This window comes from Corythoichthys intestinalis, chromosome 3, assembly GCF_030265065.1.
Source record: "Corythoichthys intestinalis isolate RoL2023-P3 chromosome 3, ASM3026506v1, whole genome shotgun sequence".
Taxonomy (NCBI): Eukaryota; Metazoa; Chordata; class Actinopteri; order Syngnathiformes; family Syngnathidae; genus Corythoichthys; species Corythoichthys intestinalis.
The window spans coordinates 33,657,943-33,679,220 of NC_080397.1; the positions used below are offsets into that span (position 1 = coordinate 33,657,943).

Genomic DNA, 21,278 nt, shown 5'->3' on the forward strand with positions numbered 1-21,278 from the left:
TTTCATCAAATATTATTTGAATATTTTTCTGGACGCCTTTTTGGACGCTGGTGCGCCCTTAGGCGGTTGCTTAAATTGCCTTATGGGCAGCACAGGTCTGGTCATAAGCATTCATTAATGCTCATGACAGTGTCATGTCATGATTTTGACGGTCTTATGACAGTCTTATGAAGCTGCTGTCAAATAAAGTGTTACTGGTTTATATCATTTGGTGTAAATATCGCTTAATACAGTGGGGACAGCTGCAGTTTCTAGTCTGGTGTAGCTTATCTATGAACAAATGCCATGGGTGACGGTTTATAGTCAGGTGCGCCTTATAGTCTGAAAATTACGGTCGTCAAAATGGCTAAAACCTCAAGACACAATTAAGTAATCATCTTGTTAAACCAAGATTACAAACACATGCTTAATGGATGTACAGGTGAAAAAGACATTAAAAGAACAGTGCTAATTCCGCTGATTATGGTCCTAATAGAATAGTGTTTGTGTCAAACACTTGTTCATTTGAATGCAGTGACAAGCATTTACAGTACACTTATGTTGTTATGCAATATGAAAAATGTCTTTGTGTCATATTTAAGGAGCCACAGTATTTTGCAATAAAGGAAAAGACAACATCTGGTATAGGTGACCTTCATGTAAAAGACCGTTGCTCAAAGTATTTAAATATGTAAATTTCAAATTTCATACACCTCTGATAATTGAGAAAATAATGTTCAAACACAAAAAAATGACACCGCTTATGAGCGCAGCCATTTAGCTCTATCCACGCACTTACACATTGATAGACAGGTGCATGTACTGTATGTATCAATGACGCCAAGAGGTAGGGTCCTTAATTTGGGTTAGTCAGATTTGATTGGCTAAAATTCTACTGGCATTAAAAAAAAACTTCCTGTCCCCATGTCTTAACATCCACTTCCTTGAAAATATTGATTTTAATGACGTTTTTCCCAACCAATACAGATCAGGAAAATAAAATGTTGTGTTTACACAATAAAGTTGATTTTATTTATTATTTTAAATTGTATTTTTTTCCCATAGTATATAAATGAGGGGCCTATTAAGGGTTAGACAAGATTCTTTCAACGAGGATTGACATTATAAAGAGTTTGTCTAATATTATACAATACAATTTTTGCAGGGTCCAACCAGGGATCATGTTCAACTGGTTATGGAACGTCTACTTCGTAGGGTTAATCGCACGGTCATTGGCATGGACAGAGGTTCCCCTCTCATTGTAAGTGTGACGTTATTCCAGTTATATCCTCTGGCAGTGCAGGCATTGATTAACACTAAATGCTCTCATTATAAAACAACATAACAACATTAGTTAACATTTGCTTGAATAAAAAATAGCATACATTATACTACATGTTGTTTTGTGCGGAATTGTGATTTAGTTTAATGAAAGAAATTACATTTTCTTTGACAGGGCCACTATTTGTCCTGCATGACAGCTATCCTAAAACAGATGGATGACATGCATTACGCCCACTATATTGGCACCTTCAAGACAAGACAGGATATCACCGTAAGTGTCCTGGTGCTGCCCCTTGTTAGCTGCATACCTTGGCCTGTAACAACCTATCTATAATGGACACTTTTTACTCCTATAGAGAATATTGATTGTTGTAAAAGTATTCAATTGATGAAAATTACATGATGTCAGTGGGTCTGTAGTGTTCAGAGTATGGTGAGTGCCCAGCAGCACTTAGCAACAGTGCGGTCTTTTGGATATAAATTGCCTCCAAGTGACAGTTACTACATAGCTTCTCTTATCATCAGGACTTCCTCATGGAGACGTTCATCATGTTCAAGGACCTAATGGGGAAGGTCTTCCCTTCCGACTGGATGGTTATGAACCTAGTGCAGATGCAAGTGTTCCTGAGGGCCATCAATCAGTATTCTGATGTACTCAACATGTATTTTTTAGACCAGGCACATTTTGAACTGCAGGTGTGTTGTTTTATTCCTTAGACCCCCCCCACAATTCATTAAGAAACTCGCAATAACATTATATGATTTAGTATTTTAAACCTATGTACCCTTCACAGCTGTGGAATAGCTACTTCCATTTGACTGTGGCATTCCTCACCCATAAGATACTGCAGCTTGAATCCTTCTCTCAAGAGAAACGCAACAAGATATTAAACAAGTGAGATTTTTGTATTCATGCAGTAAATGAATGTATCTAAGATGCATTGTTGAAATGTTTAATTACAGAATACAGGCCACATTTTATTTGGGGCATGTTGATTAAATGTGTACTCTTCTAACATTGACACAGTTCCTTTATTTGCTGAAAACAATCGAGTTTGACATATACAATATATGAGATTAGAGAGCAACCTCCCGACTTTTACACTCAAGGGAACAATTGTGTATTGTGTGCTGACTGATTTACATGTGCTACAGATATGGTGATATGAGGATGGCAGTTGGCTTTAAGATCAGAGACATGTGGTACAATCTTGGTGAGTATTTACAAACATCTAATGCAGGGGTGTTCAAACTTATCTTTGTCGCGAGCCACACCGGAGTTAGGGTTTCAATCGGTGGTGACTTTATGTATATCAACTAGGGCTACCATAAGGCTAACATAATTTATGGAGTAATCGACAACTCATGGTTTAGCAAATTAATTGATAACTATTTTGATCGTCAATATTTGACTTTGTTGACTACTATTTTTAATTTTCAATAAAAAAAAGTACCATATTTTCCACAATAAAAGGCGCACCTTATGCAGATCAATATTGGCTAATCATGGTATGAAATTCCCTTTAGCTCCATCTAGTGGATGCATGACACAACCCCAACCACTACTAATACTGCCCCTGAATATGGCGGGGCACCCTTTATATGACAACAGTTTTAATATAGGCCATTCATTGAAGGTGCACCTTATAGTGTGGAAAATACGATAATCCCTTTTTTTAAAATTTGTTTTCTAATTCACAATGGAAGAAAAACTGAATTTTCTTTTAATATTAACATGTTTAGAAAAAAACAAAAAGGGGAAAATTGTGAATATACTTTTATTTATTAAATCTTGAAAAACACATAATAAATATTCTCAGATTTTTGTAGTGCTTCCTTTCATTGAGGAAAACAGAAATTTTATTTGAAATCTATTTTAGTGATATACATGAACTCAACTTTCGCAGGCCAAACAAAATGATTTGGCGGTCTGCATCTGTCCCCCTGGGCTTTGACTTTGGCACACGTGATCTCGTGTGTCTTTTGTCATCGATGTTTTGTTATACATTTATTTTCTCTTAATTGGTCCCTTTTGTTATGCAGGCAGAAAGAAAAACTGTTTTTAATGTTCAGTTTCGTTGTACTGTTTTGTTTGGAGCATTATTACTAGAGTGCCCTGTGCTTGCTGTTATATGAAGATTCATATTATTGCCTCCTCAAATCGTACTCGTATTCCTCTGAGTGGTAATCTTTTTTGTTGCATGGCAGGCCCCCATAAAATGAAGTTCATCCCAGCCATGGTCGGACCTATTTTGGAGGTCACACTAGTGCCTGAGCCTGATCTGAGGAAGGCCACGATTCCCATCTTCTTCGATATGATGCAGTGTGAGCACAATTTCAGCCCTGGGCGCACATTCGAAACGGTACAATGTCCACTCTTATGCACTGTTTGCGTGCGTGGGTGTGTTTTTAATACTGTTGCAGTTGTTTGAAAAGTCACTTGTTGTGGTAGTTGACTGTGTTACAATACATTTGGTATTTTTTTGTGCAGAACAGAAAGACACTACACTACGTAACTTTTCATGTACATGTAGAAAATAAAAATAAGGCTCTGGGTGCCACAAATGCAAAACAAAACTTATCATATACAGTAATTTACCCATAATTGTCTTTTCAGTTTGAAAATGAACTAATAACAAAACTGGATCAAGAAGTTGAAGGAGGTCGAGGAGATGAGCAGTACAAAGTCCTGCTGGAGAAAACGTAATTTTTGACATTTATTCCAATAGACAAATGTTTCTTGCCTTCAGATTTCCCTCATTGAATAGACACAGATTTGGTCTGAAACTCTAGATCACGGGTGTCAAACTCATTTTACTTCAAGGGTCACATTCACCCCCGTTTGATCCTAGAAGATTTGTGTCCTAATTACTAAAAGGTTACATATATTAAACATTTACACATTTCCCCCAATTTTTTGTGCAAATAATTACAAGTACATTTGGAACATTTGACGCCCCTGCAATAATTGCCTGACATATCTGATTTGATTAAAATTTCTTAAAAGGGCAAACAACGCCTTTATTATTTGCACCCCAGCAGAAATAATCTTGTTTAATAAATTGAAAAAAACATTTTTCTAATATGTAATAGTGGAGAAAGACATAAATAAAATCCACACTTTCCAGTAGTGGTTGCCCAACAAGGGGCAGACATTTTATTAATGTTGGAATAATTAATGCGAGTATCCCCAATAACCTGCAATTCCTCATGATGTAATTATTAGCCTTTATCACATGCACCTATGATTGAGTTGATCAGTGTGAATGTGTGTGAACATAACCAGAGGTGGGCAGTAACACGTTAAATACACCTGAGTAACTTTTTATTTATTCTTTATTTAAAATTATTTATTTATTTATTTATTTATTTTTACTTCTAAGAGTTTTACCACGTCTTACTTTTTACTTGAGTAGATTTGCGGAGAAGAAACGCTAATCTTACTCCACTACTTTAGGCTACACTAGAGTTGTTACATTTATACTTTTTATTCTACATACTAGATCAGGGGTGTCCAAACTTTTTGCAAAGGGGGCCAGATTTGGTGTGGTAAAAATGTGGGGGGCCGACCTTGGCTGACGTCCTTTACGTAGAATATATTTAAGCAAATTTTAGCAAGCCATTCTGTGTATCACATTTGCTCTATTTTTTTTTTATTAATAATTTCAACAATCTCGAAACTAGCCTTTGTGGCGTTCTCTTTCGACTCTCGGCCTATTGTGAAATACTAACGCTGTAAAATTAAACTAGCTTCAATTTCTCGCTACGTATCTTCCTCGTAATCTTGTCGAACATGTCAGTGTGTCTTGTTTGGTAGTGTCGCCTCACATTGAACTCTTTAAAAACAGCAATTGTCTCTTTGCAAATGAGGCTGACACAGTTGTTGCGTATTTTAGTAAAGAAATAGTCCAATTTCCACCTATCCTTGAAGCGTCGGCCGTCGCAGTCAACTTTTTTTTTGTTGATTGTCGCCATTTTAGAAAATTGGGAGTAATTTTGCTCAGAGTGCTGCTGCCTTTTAGTGGGTAAATGAGGAGCAGCATTTAGTGTGTAAGCTACTTAATATGCTGGTAGCAGTACTGCTGACCAATTTATTAAGTCTGTGTGCAGGCCAGACGTTATTGATTTTATGACAGAGGCTAGGGGCCGGATGAAATTTGACCACGGGCCGCATTTGGCCCCCGGGCCGGAATTTGGACATGTCTGCAGATATTACTTTATTTTTGCCAGATATGCCTCAGTGGATCTACCACTTTCACCAGTGAGACATTACAATCATAATTACATAACTCCATTATACTAAAGAGATGTAGCAATCCAATCACATGACCACAGTCACAAGATTGCAGTCAGAAGTCCTACCATCACGCTGGCCTGTTCAATTATGTGGCGTCTTTAAAGCACCGTAAAAAATAACCTATTTCACATAGAGCCATCAACATTACTCAAAAGCACGGATTACAGCCTCTCTGCCACTTTTAATTTGGGACTAAATGACCTCGGAAAACCGGAGATATGATCGTTTTAATTTTTACGGTAGGAAATACATTTTCTCCACTAGAGGGCACTCATGCTTTTTGACTGGTAATGTTTAATTTCTGTAGATTCTTCTAGTCAGAATATGATAATTTTGGTGTATTTTTTTTGGCCTAATACGGTTGTGTAATTGGTAATACTACAGAGCAATAAGAGTTCATCTAGATGACATTGTGCTGAAACAAAGAAAGATTGTTTAACAAACATCTGACATTTTGCACAGTTGAATATTCTTTTCACCAATACTTTTTTACTTGTACTTGAGTCATTTTTTTTTTGGATGACTACTTTTACTTCTTTAATATTATTTTGAAGTAACGCTATGCTTACTTGAGTAAATTTTTTGGCTAATCTACCCACCTCTGGCTATTACTGATGTCACAAAATAGTCGCGCTTGTAGGAAACATTATGTTCTCTTTTATCGATGCTCTGAGGAATTTGCAATTTGCATACTTCAATAATTTAAGCAAACATGTTATGTTTGGCTCATCAGGAGTCAAAAAGTGAGGACAATCTGCAAGAATTATAACAATGAAAAAAAATGTTGTATGAACTCCTGAATCTGTCAAAAATAATGGTCAAGAGATGATACGTGTCCGAACTTACAGGTTACTGGAACACTGCAGACGCCACAGATACCTGTCGCAGTCAGGTGAAGAATTGGCGCTTCTGCTGAGCAGCCTGCTGGAGAATCTCCTGGCATACCGCACCATCACACATGATGAAAGTCCTGAGCATCGCATGAGCTGCACGGTCAATGTGCTGGTAGAGCCCACTCCTGTGTTCACAAAAAAAGGCTGACACATTTGTGCTTGTACTTAAGCAGTTATTTGACATGAGAATGTGTTTGCTCCTCCAGAATTTTTACAAGGAAAAAAAGAGGGAAGACATTTATATTCGGTAAGTCAGGCAACAGTGTTGACATCTGAATTAATGAATAATTGCTCCTTAGTGATGTGTTCTTTTAAATAGGTACTTGTACAAGCTGCGCGACTTACACCTGGACTGTGAAAATTACACAGAGGCCTCCTACACTCTGCTGCTACATGCTGAATTACTTGAGGTCTGTCATATTACGATCGGTCTTTAAATATGTAAAATGCTGCTGTTGTTGATTTGAACTTTGTTTTGTATCAGTGGTCTGACAAAACCTGTGCATCTCATTTAATTCCGCGAGATGGAAAGCATGTGTGGACACAACAGGAGTTGAAGGAAAGACTCTTCCAGGAGATCATATGTTATTTGGACAAGGGCAAGGTGGGTATTGCCAGCTAAGCCAATATATTGAGGTCACAAATTATTAGAATGTTAACTCCTCGAAGGAATGCTTCATACTCAATTTTGAATCATTTCACTTTATTAAATACGTTACAAATAAAGTATTTTACTTTAAATTCAGAAGAGAGTAAATGGAGGACTGACTGATAATAAAAAAATGCTTGCAATTCTTAAATGATTTGAATACTTTATAGGGCACTCATTTAACTCATTGGCTGCCATTGGTAGACATCCAATCCATTTTGACAGGGAAAGGCTGGCAATCAACTTAAGATGGTAACCAGAGTTTGTTTCTGTTTTTATTCACATTTAATTGTTATCGTTTTATGTTTTTATCAGTTTCTACATTTATTAAAAACTATATACAAATAATATGCAAAACTGCAATAATAATTAAAAATGATAATAAAAATTCATTCCTTAAATTATAAAAAAAAAAAAAAAACTCTCTCAAACCATACAGTCAAAGAAAAATAACCTGTCAAGTACACAAAAAAGATACACAATAAATTAAAAGCACATAACATAAAGGCATAAATAATAAATCAATAATAAAGACAATGTCAATGTTCACGTACTGAAAATAATATAATTATAATTGCGACACTTGTTTACCAAATGTTGATATTGTGGCCTATATGACCCAAAATATGATGTCCACATAAGTCATATTTCACATCATATTTTCTCTTTATGGGGTTGTTTCTTTTAAATGACCCAAAATAGTCAATTGCCTTATGAAGGGTTAATAGTAGAGGTGGGAATCTTTGGGCACCTAATGATTCGATTGCGATTCAGAGGCTACGATTCGATTATAAAACGATTACCGTATTTTTCTGACTATACAGTAAGTCGCACCTGAGTAGAAGTCGCACCAGCCATAAAATGCCCAACGAAGAGGAAAAAACGTATATAAGTCACACTGGAGTATAAGTCGCCTTTTTGGGGGAAATTTACTTGATAAAATCCAACACATAGAACAGATATGTCATCTTGAAAGGCAATTTAAAATAAAAATACAATAGAGAACAACATGCTGAATAAGTGTACAGTATGATCATGTCAAATGATGCATGAACAACGAAATGCAAACTTGGCCGGTATGTTAAAGTAACATAGCTATTTAGAGTTATTCAGATACTTATAGCATAAAGAACATGCTAACAAGTTTACCAAACCATCAGTGTCACTCCAAAACACCAAAATAACATGTGAAATGATATAATAATGTGTTAATCATTTCACACATAAGTCGCTCTGGAGTATAAGAGCCAAACTATGAAAAAACCTGCGACTTATAGTCAGAAAAATACGGTATTGATGCACACCCAGCTATTAGCTGCTTTTAATATTTCGTAAATTAGTTACAAGAATTGTACAAATTTCCTCTCAGCCTTAAATAAACGAGTATTTCAGTATGACGTTAGCAGTTCAAAAGAGTAAATAAAATACTCAAGTCCCCATTCTGTATCAGCAGCTTTAAACTACATACAATTAATTCAATGTTGTCAATCAACCGTTAAAGTTGTTGAAATTGCTCCTGTTATTCCATACTTTCCCTTCTGTCCACTTTCGACATGTGAAAGTTTTAAAACTGTTTCATCATTTAAAGCTAAGTTCAAGTCAAGATTTTGCCGGTTTACGAGTATTTTAGATAAAAAGTTAATTAGGTTTGCTCGGAAGGTTCGCTACTGAAGTGCACGATATCCATTTTTTGAAACCGATATTGATAACTTCCTGCTCCTCAAAGTCAATACTGATATTGATAACCGATAATAAATATATAATTTTTAAATGTATAACCTGGGTTTTTGAAGACCTGAACGTTTAAAAAAAAAAAAAAAAAAAAAAATACTAGTGGTGGATTCTCTAGATTTGCCCTTGATCTCACCAGATTTTTCATAATGACATGAACTAAACAGTGCGTTTCATTTCTGCACTGCCCAACAGCCAGCTAAAAATGAATGCACTTCCATAAACCACAAGGCTTGGTCTTTTCTTGCTTTTATTGGAAGACACTCATCTTAATATTGTGAAAGAACAACCGAAAAATACACATATTCAATACTCAATATACAACAAACGGCACAATACACTTATATACACAACTATTATATGTATAGCATAGCACACTAGCCTGAGCTACTAAAGCATTGCCTGGCATCTGTAACACAACAACTTATGACGTTCTGTACATATGACTCTTCACCACAGAAGTAAACATATGTTGCACGTCCATATGCTATAGTAAACATAAAATACTTACAGACATATATTTCCGAGGCGGAAATGTAACAGAAAGCATTCACGATTGTCAATGCTACCGCTAGACACCGCAATGTATCAGTGAATGAGCTTGTAATGTGAACCAAACTGTAACAAAAAATAGATGCAGCGAATTATTCTGACCAGCAGGTTGGAGCAATGCCCCGCAAATGGTCAACTGATTTCCCATACTAGTGTGTAAACTGTAAAGCAAGCACAGTACATATTATCGGTCCTATTAATAATGTTATGGGATTTATCGGAATGACGTCATAATTCCTATTATCGGACCAATAATTATCATGCACCAGTATTCGCTACAACAGCCTTCCAGAGAAGTCTGCTGCTTTAAGATGGCGGCTGTTTACTAACGCCGGAAAGTCTGTCATTTCGCATCTAGTTTTCTATACATGTGCTGCTAACACCGCCGAGTCCGTCATTTCACATCTAGTTCTTTCTACATGTGATATTTACCGTAGCATTATGTGGGAGTAATTTGTAGTGGCTGTCGGCAGCAGTAAGGTGTTATTGTGTTTTTTTATCTAGCAGCATGAGTTGAACCAGAGCTGTAAGTTGAGCATTGTTATTACCCGGGTAATGACAAACATGATGTTTACTTTCGGTCCGTTCCTCATTGCGTCCCGAAGACCGCACTCACTGTGTTTTAGTTCCGCTTCACTTGGCATATTTCAATAATTGGAATTTGGATGTTTGTGAATCGTTCTCGAATCCTCCACGGCTGAATCACGGTTCACGAATAATCTAAAAATCGGAAATTTCGCACACCTAATAGTTAATAGTGACAATTTGCTTTTGCAGGGGACACAAAAATGATGTAGCAGGCTGGATCTATGTCATAAGTGTCAAGTTTCATACTTATGGCATAGTAATTCAGGTTTTCTATTATTCTAAGTTTTCTAATTATTCAAATATTGCTCCTGCTGCTTATTAATGGTTATTCGTCGAAGCCATTAGCTAGATTACTAGGTCTAATTTGTACACCTACATTTGTACCGTTAAAGTGAAGTCCATAAATCTTCTCAGATGTGGGAGAAGGCCATCGAGCTCGGGAAAGAGTTAGCCAAGATGCACGAGAGCCACATGTTTGACTTCATGGAACTAAGCCAGCTGCTGGTAAGTAGCTACATGTGAATTAACCCCCCCCCTCCAAAAAAAAAGGAAAAAAAACACATAACCCAAAGTATTCCAAAATAGCAAAGTAGATGTGTGGGCTTTTTAATTTCACTTTACTCTGGGAATGTGTCTGATGAATAATAGTGGAAATGTGTGTCAGGCTGCCACAGGCTGAGTGCAATTACTTAAAAAACACTCAAGGATTTAAAGCAGGGTACGTGCGCATGTGTGTGTGTGTGTGGGTGTACCTGATTTTTACATGCAGTCTGACTACTGATGTGGTGTTTAAATTTGAAAGTATTTTGAAGAATCAATATATGAATTTGTCCATATTAGCAATTTAATGTGTTTATGGCCACTAGTGTGTTGCACAACCAAACAGAATCATGTGTCATCTGTTGTTTTCTTTATCAACCCGTCTTGTGTTATGAACTGTTTTATTCGTAAAACCCAAACAGACAGACAGCATACAATGTGTCAACATTTTCATTATGTCTTGTAGAAAAAACAAGCTGAGTTCTATGAAAAAATAATGCACGCCATGCGACCACAGCCAGAGTACTTTGCTGTTGGGTATTATGGGCTTGGATTCCCTTCTTTCCTCAGGGTAAGAAATGATTGTTTATTTCAAGAAATTAAAAAAACATACAACTTTACTTATTCAATGAAATGGCACTTGATTTTAAAAAAAAATGTTTTATGTTAACACGGTGACGATCACGTGTCATTAGCAATGTCACAATGATTTCAAATCTTACCTAAGCTTTGCATGACTCAAACGGGAAAATGCATGTTTTATATAAGTTGTATTGTTGTTGAATTTGTATTTGCAAGATACAGTTTACATTCTTTCCAGAACAAGATTTTCATCTACAGAGGCAAAGAATATGAGTGGCTGGAAGACTTCAGTGTAAAGCTGCTCTCTCAGTTTCCAAACGCTGTCCGCATGACCAGCACAGCGCCCCCTGGAGATGACATCAGCAACTCTCCTGGGCAGTGTATCCTTGAAATTCGGAAAAATATTAAAGCGAAAGTTCAGAAATTTTTTTACATCAGGCTTAATTTTCGAGTTAGCGGGGGTTTTAGTTAGTTGATGGAGTTGATTTCAACAAATTCCATGCAGTTGGTAAGTTATTTGTTTATTTCAGGGCTCCGAAGTGGCTAAGCTAGCGCGAGTCATTGGTGCCTGTTTAGCATGCCAATAAAAAACAATACAGATCTACAAACAGATCCAACATAGTCAAATAAATTCAAAATGCAGTTTGCTCCAAAACACCCATGCGGCCAAAACAATGACACACCAAAACTGCCGTAATTCACTTAATTCTGCAGGACTATTTTTAAATGTGAAATATGACCACAATAGAGAGGAGCGGTTTGGCCACTCGTGCTCACGATGCATTCAGGGAAAGTAGGAAGTCAGACTTATCCCGCTCGGATGGTACCAGTTGCGACCTCAAAGCGTTCCCAGCTGAGCGCGACAAGTTGTTTTTTATTTTGGCCATCAAAAGACGTTTTGACCTCCAGCAAACCTGTCTTCTCGTAAGCGATCAAACAGTGAAGGCGTTCCAATGATATTTTTCCAGATCGGAGGTTGGGAACTCTGACGTCCCACCTTCTTTGAATGCAGCATGAGTCTGCTGAGTTAACTGATGGCCGGCAACATGGCAAAACGTGCATTTAAAGGCTGTGGAAACAGACAGAAGAAATGGGCAACGCAAAGTTTCCACAAATTCCCTTTTAAGAACGAGGAACAATATAAACTGGTTACTTGCTGCTGGCTGCGACATAAAAAAATCAGCGGTGAAAAAAAACAATGTGCTATCAATTGCACTGCTCCTCTGCAGAGTTTATGGATTACAAATGTTGCTGTTCATACCGCAATTGTTGACATGCAATGGTAAGTTTTAATAACTTTATCCTGAAAAAATACCAACATTATTGATTGTATTGGTCATGGATGATTTTCATGCGTGCATATGTTGTTTTTTATTGGCACGCTTAGTCAGCCCAATTGACTCATGTGAGCTTAGCCACTCCAGAGCCCTGAAACTAACAAATAACTAACAAACTACACTGAATTTGTTGAAATCAACTCTACCGACTAATTAAACCCCCGCTAACTCGAAGATTAAGCCGAATGTCAAAAATTCTGAACTTCCCTTTAAGGTGGTGTGTTGAAAATGTCTGCCCTCATTGAGAACATGGAACTGGGTTGGAAAAACAAAGAATCTTTTATATCTTGTAATCTTTTAAAATATTCTTGCTATCAAAGATTCTTTCTAGTGTTGGTTTGTTCTTAGAATGTAATCATTTTTAAGATACTCAGATAACATTGTTTATTAGGTTTTTCTTTCTAATCAAAATGGAAAAAAAAACCTCTTTCTGTTTTTTTAAGACAAACTTTTTTTCAAATGAAGAAACGATGCCTATCCAGTCCAATTTGACTTTGCTTCCACAGTACAGCTTGTCTTTATCCTCAGCGGAACTTCAGACATCCAGTGTTTTACGGTCAAGCCAGTGCTCATTGTGCCACATCAGTTTAAAGACAAGGGTGTTCCAGAGCAGATATTAAAGTGATCAATAGTTTCTTTAAACACCATGGAATTTCTAATTTTAATGTCCTGTCACTGAATCACCAACTTGCTGTTCTTGCAGTTATTACCGAACCAATGAAGTGGACCAATTCCAGTATTCCAGGCCCTTCAGAAAAGGTGAAAAGGACCCAGACAATGAGTTTGCAGTGAGTATGTTTTAATTTTCTTGACAGATGGAAACTTGTATTATACATCGCATGTATTTCTCTCAGATGTCTCCACAACCCATTTTGCACACATAGGCAGTCACTGTTTAAACACTCCCTTGCAGACTATGTGGATTGAGAGAACCACTTATGTTACTGCCTACAGCTTCCCTGGGATTCTGAAATGGTTTGAAGTTAAATCTGTCTCTGTGGTAAGAAGTGGCCTCATTTTGTTTTCAACTTAAAATTTTTGACATGCCTCCAAACTTGATCTATTTCCAAACACTCTGATAATGGGCAGGAGGAGATCAGTCCATTGGAGAATGCCATAGAGACCATGGAGATGGCAAATGAAAAGCTGAGTAACCTAGTGCAGCAGCAAGCCTGTGATCGCTCATTGTCTATCAACCCACTGTCCATGATGCTCAGCGGCATTGTTGATCCTGCTGTCATGGGTGGCTTCTCCAACTATGAGAAGGTAGGAGGCAGTCTTCTTTCAGGACATAATGTTTATTGTCCCTCTGTTCACCACATGCTTTGTGGTTTTAACTGTGCACAAGTGCTAAAAATAAATCAGATGGAAATTTATTGGCTGTTACTATGGTGTGCCAAATGACACAAAAGACGAATGATGCTTGCATTAAGTTAATGGATAGATGCTGAGTGTCTGTATAAAGCAGTTGTCCAAATAGTCAAGTGGACTTTTATTTGTATGGATCCAATCAGTGTTGTTTTTGGCAGCCATTTAAATTTTTGTCCTTCGAAAATACTTATTAGTTTTAGTCATATTTTAGTCAAAATGCGTTCGTCTTCTTCAATTTTAGTCGATGAAAACTCAGAAAAATTTTGTCCAGTTTTAGTCGACAATTCTCAATATGTTTTCGTCTATATACTTCAAATTTTTAGTCCATGAATAAATAATGAAATAAATAAAAGGTTTCCAACAATTTCGAATGAACATGGCAGACGAGCACTTCACATGAGTGACACGACCAAACACTGTTAAATGCGTTTTAACTACACATACAATAAGAAAATATCACACATTGTGAATGTATGACGGAAACTATGGCGAATTTTCATCTTGTTCTCGTGTCGTCAGACGAAAACTGGCATCCGTCTCGTTATGTTAGTCTCCCAAGACACGTTTTCAGCGCGTCATCGTGACGTCATCATCATGAAAAAATTGTCGACGAAAATCGTTGACGAAAAACAACACTGGATCCAATGTATAAAGTTGTGTTCTTTTTTTTAAAAAACATTGTTAAAATGTTCCTTATCTATATATTCGTGCATATGAAAAGTTACATAGTGGTTTGAAAAGAAAAAAAAAAGTCAAGAGCCCCCTGATCAGATCACGGGAATCGTGCCCGATCATGTCATTTTCAGCAGATGGGGATTGAGTGACAAAGCTCGAATTATTAAATTATATTTGTTTTTAGAAATGGAGTTAAGCGTTTCAGTTTCTATGTAAAGTTGATTTGTTGATCATTTAAGATCTTACTGCATTTAGTGGACTTTCCCATATTTTATTCTTTAACGTGTTTATTTATGTCTACGATTGACTAGCAAGCAATTCGTAGTATACAGCCCATAATTAGCCGGGTTCGACTGCAGCACCCTCTATACCCTGAGGATTAGCGAAATTGAAGATGAATGGATGAAAGTTTATGTAAAGCAAAATATTCAAACATCATTTGTTTGCAACCTTAATTTGTGTTCCAAGACTGATTGATGTACGAAAAAGCATTGTATATTTTTTTTTTCTTAGTTTTAACCATGTACTAACCCTTTTGTATGGTAATCATATTGATTAGAGTTTTGTTCAAATCATTAACTCCTTGGCTGCCATTGAGGGCACTAGAAGTCCAATCCATTTTGACTGGGAAGGCAGTCAGCGATCATTTGCTTGCAGCCTCTCCCTGTCAAAATGGATTGGACATCTAGCACCATCAATGGCACTGAAAAATGAGGATTCACAGAAAGTCCTTCGAGTTTACATGCATTGGACATCTATCGTTGTCAATGGAACACAATGAGTTTAAAAAAATAAACACATAAAAGTCCACCGCTTGATCGGTTGGCTAGTCTATACATTTTAAGGGATTGGTTGATTACTAAAAATGAAACTGATCTGGTCCAACGATTTGCTGCTAGAGTTAGTTAGCCACATTTGCCCACAAGAATTTGGTTGCGGACATTCATGGTTTTTAATATGAGCATATAAGTACACCTGTCGGGTATGTTCATAATTTTGTGACCCTAATATTATGTTTGTGATTGTAACGTCTTCTGCTCTTTGCTACATGAATGTAGGAAGGAGTGAATTTGGTGTTTTTGTTCCATGTGGTAATTCTTTTGCGGTCACTGCTTTGTCTTTCCTTTGTGAGTGAATTCAGTCAGATCATAGACTTCATAATGTATTGACGGGACACGGGGCCGATTAATAGGGGGCCTGCATTGTTGGCGAGGGCGTCAAAGCTGACCGAGTGGAATCACAGACAAAGAGCTTTTTTCGCTGAAAATTCATGTGAAGTTTGTGTTGTTTAAGCATAATGCTTAAATCCCTGAATTCTTTATAGATATGGACGTAAAACAGTCTCGATTCTTGGTTAAAAGCGAAAAAAACAACAATGTGCAGTTAGCATTTATTTTACGTAAATATATCGAAGTACAATGCTAGTCTGTTAGTGAATGTAGCTAGCGGTCACCTGATGTAAATAGAGCTTTTCCGGTGAAAATTCTTGTGAATAAAGGCTTAAATCCCCAAATTCTTTATAGATATGGACGTAAAACAGTCTTGATTCTTGGTTAAAAGCAAAAAAAAAAAACTTGGCAGTTTGCATTTATTTATTTATTTATTTTACAATTTTTTTTTTTTCTTTCTTTCTAATTTTCCACACAAAAACACAAACACAAAATTCCCCACCACCAAATAACACCAACACCAAACATAAAGGAAATGCAGTTTGCATTTATTTTATGTAAATATGTCGAAATACAATGCTAGTCTTTTAGTGAATGTAGCTAGCGGCCCCCTTAGTACAACAAAGAGCTTTTTGCGTTGAAAATTCTTGTGAATATATGCTTAAATCCCTGAATTCTTTATAGATATAGACGTAAAACAGTCTTGAATCTTGGTTAAAAGCAAAAAAAAAAAAAAAAAGTGCAGTTAGCATTTGTTTTATGTAAATATTGCGAACTATGATGCCAATGCAGTAGTGGCTAATTTCTCCCATTGATTTTTTTCCACGTTTCAAAATGAATGCATGGTACAAAAATATAATAATTACCTTGAATCCTCGAACAAATCACTTCTGAGACAATCCTTCCTGTTTGTATGCGGTACAGCTTTCGTACTTTTTCAACAGAAATCCGGCGTTAGATCGCTGCGTGCGTGTGTTAGTGAATAGCCCCTTTTGATGTGGGCTACCCCCTACTTGAATGCGAGGCGGAGTGCATGACCGATCTGACCCATCAATACCATTATGAAGTCTATGGTTAGATAATACCTGTTTAGTTAAAGCTCAAATTTGGCTCCCATTCAAATTGTTCCAGTCTTAAAAAGTATTTAGATGCAAAAAAAAAAAAAAGTCTTACTGATATATATAATGTATCAGCTCTCTTCTCCAGAAAATTAATTTATCAATTCAACCTTGTGATCTTGTTTTTGTAAGGCAAAATGCTGCTGCATTTAAATTTTTGAGTTAAATTAGAATTTATTGTTTAGAGAGAAAAGCCCTCAGAAATTGGTGATGCCTACTCCGGTGCAAAAATCGGGAATGTGATCGGGACTTACCGTACAAAAAGGAAAAATATCTTTGTTTTCTCAAAGCACATATAATATACCAATTAATCAAACAAACGTTCCCTTTTAAGGCAACATTTTGTCTTAACTGTATGCCTGTTCTCGGCAGACTTGCTCTGTAAATACGCTTCAAATGTATGTTTTTTTTGCTAACCCAAAAAGAAAATGGACATGAATCCTTGCTAGCCTCAAGCCTGCTCTGTTCACAAGAGAACTGCTGTAGCTTATTTGTCACGATGTTGTGAAACATATCTAGTGTAACTTTAGGGCAACATTTAAAGTGTGCATGGTTAAGATGTTTTAAAATTGTTCATCTTTTTTTTTTTAGGCCTTCTTTACTGACACCTACATCCATGAACACCCAGAAGACCATGAGCGTATTGAGGTCCTTAAACACCTCATTGCCCTGCAGGTAAATCCTTGTACCAGTGTTGTCACTGACACAGGTCTAAAAGCCTAACATGTTGCATAACTATTTAACCCCCCTCCTCCAGATCCCTGTCTTGGCAGATGGCATTCGTATCCACGGGGAGAAGACAACAGAGCAGCTGAAGCCCTTACACAACCGCCTGGTTACTTGCTTTCAGGACCTTCGGGAGAAAGTGGAGAAGCATTACGGCGTCATAACCTTGGTGTGTTGTCAGCAAACTCAATTTTAAAGGAAGAAATTTGTTAACTCAACCCCTTGGCCTTCTTTCCTTCCTACCACGTCATTCACATTCAAAGTAGAGCGTGCCTTGTTTTAGTCCAGGCTAATACATTTTAGCCAGTGCTTTGCAGCTCACGTTCCCCCCCCCCCGTCATTGCGGCCCTCGCCTGCCAACATTCCCTCATGATGCTTAATCCTATTTGTGTGTCCCAGCCCTGCTCTCTCACAGAGAGAAAGAAGAGTCGCGTGGGCTCGGTGGTGATGCCCTACATCCTGTCCTCCACGCTGCGTCGCATGTCCACCGTCTCAACCCTCTCCAATGCATCCTCAGCACTCTCCAGCGGCTCAGCGTCCTCTGATGGACCCTCGGGCATTTCCTCCCAAGAGTCAGTATTTGTTCCCGAGGACAAATCTCTTCATCTGCTCGTTTTGCCTTGTCTTATCTCTGGACTTCTATTTGCCTTTTTTCCCCTCACCTATTATTCGCAACTAGTTCCTTGTTGTCCCGCCCCAGCGATCGTAGGACCTCAGTGTTGTCCCGCTCAGAGGAAGACAACAGGATAGCCAGAAAGAACAGGAAGGAGTGGAGTGTGAGCAAGTCTCAGGTCCTGCTGGAGAGACAGTCGGACGTGGATGAGGCGAGTGCTAATAATGTCATTCCAGAATTGGAGGACATTTTACATCCCACTCTTCAAATTTTAAATAATCCACATACAAAAGCTATAATATGCAGGTTGGGATTAAATTTACTTGTCTCAAGACACCCCAAATATTAAGAAAAAGGAATGCTTGAAAATATATATGTATTTTTTTATTTTGAAATACCAAACAAGTCTGGAATACACCCTAAAATTATATTATTCTCGTGTCCCATCCACTGACCAAACAATTAAACGGAAATTTATATGTAATGTTTTTGGCTATTACTTGTTTCATTAATTTTTTCATTGTCATTGGAGAAACATAAATTTTCAAAATGAAGTATTATTCAGGGAACGTGTATACAACAACCATAGACTTCATTATATATTGTCATGACACTTCCACCAGACCCTGCGCCACGCCTACGGTAGGGGACCTGCCCACACTCAGCTTCATTTAAGACTTAATGCTTCGCAGTCGGTCGCAGTAATTCTTAAAACCAACACAACGCCGGATTTAGGTTAAAAAACTACGAAAACTGTACCGCATACAAACAGGAAGGATAGTCTCAGGAGTGATTTGTTCGAGGATTCAATGTAATTATTATATTTTTCGTACCATGCATGCATTTTGAAATGTTGTGAAAAAAATCAATGGGAGAAAATAACCGCTACAGCATTGGCGTCATAATTCACAGTATTTGCGTAAAATAAATGCTAACTGCTCAGTTGTTTATTTTTAACCAATAATTGAGACTGTTTTACATTCATATCTATACAGAATTCAGGGATTTAGGCATTTATTCACAAGAATTTTCAACGTTAAAAGCTCTTTGTAGTAATAAGGTGGCGCCACAGTAACTTAAACTGCCTGTGACACGAAAAAGCATGTTTATTTCATAATATATGGGCCGCTTGGATGTGTGTGGAAGCGATCGCTATTTTTATTTAGTTTTTTTAATTCCGCGCCATGAAAATGAGTGACTTCCGGCTTCGGTCTTGCATTGAGGAGGAGGGCGCTGTGACGTGTACGGTAGAAGACGTCCTCTTCACGCTACAGTGTACTGTTGTGTATGAGGAAGAAGGATTCAGCTGATTTTGCGGATTAATACGTTTATTTTTCGCATCACGCCAGCCAAACGGCTGCAGAAAAATCATTCTGTATGAGGAAGAGGCGTATGCGCCTTTTTGGAGTTTCAAAAGGTTCCCATTCACCGTGGATATTTACTGTGGGACCATTGGACTTACGAAGAAGTGAGTAAACATCTTGTTTTGTATTATGTCAAATACGAATACAGCGATTACAAAGTAAACACTACAAACTTTCTTTAAATGAAGGACTACTTACGTTTGATCATTGATAGGCATGTAAAAAGCTCTCCTAATGCTCATTAGCAGCAGCACGTTAGCTGCACAACAACTCCAGCCACCCTCCTCCGGGGAACGAACTGTAAATTGCTCTCCGCCTGGCGGTTTGCCGGTCCGCGATGACAATCGACAACCGGGTCGTCATGTCAAATAATCCAGGATAGTTAATGTGTGATTTTCCGCTTCGAAGACTTTGAAACATCACTCGGTTCGGGTTAGCATGTCGGCTAGCTGTCACGCCTTCTGGTTTGTTTACATTCTCCGAAGCCGGGGAAGGGAAATGACATATGTCTGATTTAGGTGTCATAAAATATCGTTCGGGAGGTGCGACAGTAAAGGTGAAGTTGACAGTTTTGACCATTATGGAGTAATTTTGCCATGTCGTCCTGAATAAATGCATTTTTATTATTTCATATTCCATTCAGCACAAGACTGTTATTTGTCATGACCATGCCATTTATTTAGCAATTGGGGAAAATACTTGGATAAAAAGAATATCCTGTAAAAATATTGAAGTAAAGAGACAGAAACAATGACATTTTGCCGCTCTCTTTGTCGCGTTTTCCTCATTGTGAATAGTTCCCCCTCGACGGGCTGACTGGTCCTTCTCAAGCCATTTATATAGCTATTGGGGAAAATACTTGGATAAAAAGAATATCCTGTAAAAATATTGAAGTAAAGAGACAGAAACAATGACATTTTTCCGCTCTCTTCGTCGCGTTTTCCTCGTTCTGAATAATTCCCCCTCAATGGGCTGAATAGTAAAACCGATGAGCCCAGTCTACCGCTGACGTCATCCACCTGTTGGGGACGCTAAAGCCCTATAATGCTAGGCGTGGCTAACCGGCAGATTAAAAGACAAATTTCTCGTCATCTGTGCTTTGCTAAATTGTTGTATATAGTCGAATATCTCAAAATATGATTCTAATTCACATAATAATGCCATTTAAGACTTTTTTTCTCGTGTCATATGCTCTTTAAAGACTGGCAGCACATTTGACATATTTATGTAAAATAAATGCTAACTGCGGTTTTGGTTTTTTTTTTTTTTTTTTTTTTTGCTTTCAACCAAGAATCAAGACTGTTTTACGTCCATACCAATAAAGAATTCAGGGATTTAAGCATTTATTGACAAGAATTTTTAATTTAAAAAGCTCTTTGTCTGTGTTTCCATTAGGTCAGCTTTCACGGAGATAGGCCCTCTATTAATCGGCCCCACACCCCGTGTCCCGTCAATATATTATAAAGTCTATGCCACAGCATTAAAACTCTGTTTCCATAACCTTTTTATTGTGGTAGAAGAAGAAAACAGTGGATCACCTGATCCGCTAGACTTGGCATAATCAATATTCCAAAATAATTTTTCCATAAAATGGTTTGCTTTCTTGAATTTGTCACTCTACTTCAACGAGCCCTTTTATGCATATGATTAGAATCAGATTTTTTTTTTTTATTATTTGCTTTACATAAACAGCTACTCCTTAGAAAAAGCTAACATTTGTACAGATTTTCAACTCTGTCACTTGCAACCCCATTCACTATGATTTTATCAAATATTGTAAATATCAAATAAAACGTAAAAAAAAAAAAAA

General features: G+C 37.3%; 1 protein-coding gene across 1 annotated transcript in view; it reads left to right on the top strand.

Annotated features, from left to right (window-relative positions):
- dock5 (dedicator of cytokinesis 5) overlaps positions 1–21,278 on the top strand; it is a 58,521-nt gene that overhangs the window by 32,473 nt on the left and 4,770 nt on the right. Inside the window, exons 28-49 of the mRNA XM_057831843.1 lie at positions 1,145–1,240; positions 1,436–1,534; positions 1,789–1,959; positions 2,058–2,158; positions 2,419–2,477; positions 3,472–3,626; positions 3,881–3,966; positions 6,409–6,565; positions 6,660–6,700; positions 6,773–6,863; positions 6,938–7,057; positions 10,388–10,477; positions 10,980–11,084; positions 11,334–11,475; positions 12,972–13,053; positions 13,136–13,220; positions 13,346–13,432; positions 13,522–13,698; positions 17,357–17,440; positions 17,523–17,660; positions 17,891–18,063; positions 18,171–18,315. Of these exons, the coding sequence (XP_057687826.1) occupies positions 1,145–1,240; positions 1,436–1,534; positions 1,789–1,959; positions 2,058–2,158; positions 2,419–2,477; positions 3,472–3,626; positions 3,881–3,966; positions 6,409–6,565; positions 6,660–6,700; positions 6,773–6,863; positions 6,938–7,057; positions 10,388–10,477; positions 10,980–11,084; positions 11,334–11,475; positions 12,972–13,053; positions 13,136–13,220; positions 13,346–13,432; positions 13,522–13,698; positions 17,357–17,440; positions 17,523–17,660; positions 17,891–18,063; positions 18,171–18,315 (2,484 nt within the window). The remainder of the gene's footprint in view (positions 1–1,144; positions 1,241–1,435; positions 1,535–1,788; positions 1,960–2,057; positions 2,159–2,418; positions 2,478–3,471; positions 3,627–3,880; positions 3,967–6,408; positions 6,566–6,659; positions 6,701–6,772; positions 6,864–6,937; positions 7,058–10,387; positions 10,478–10,979; positions 11,085–11,333; positions 11,476–12,971; positions 13,054–13,135; positions 13,221–13,345; positions 13,433–13,521; positions 13,699–17,356; positions 17,441–17,522; positions 17,661–17,890; positions 18,064–18,170; positions 18,316–21,278) is intronic.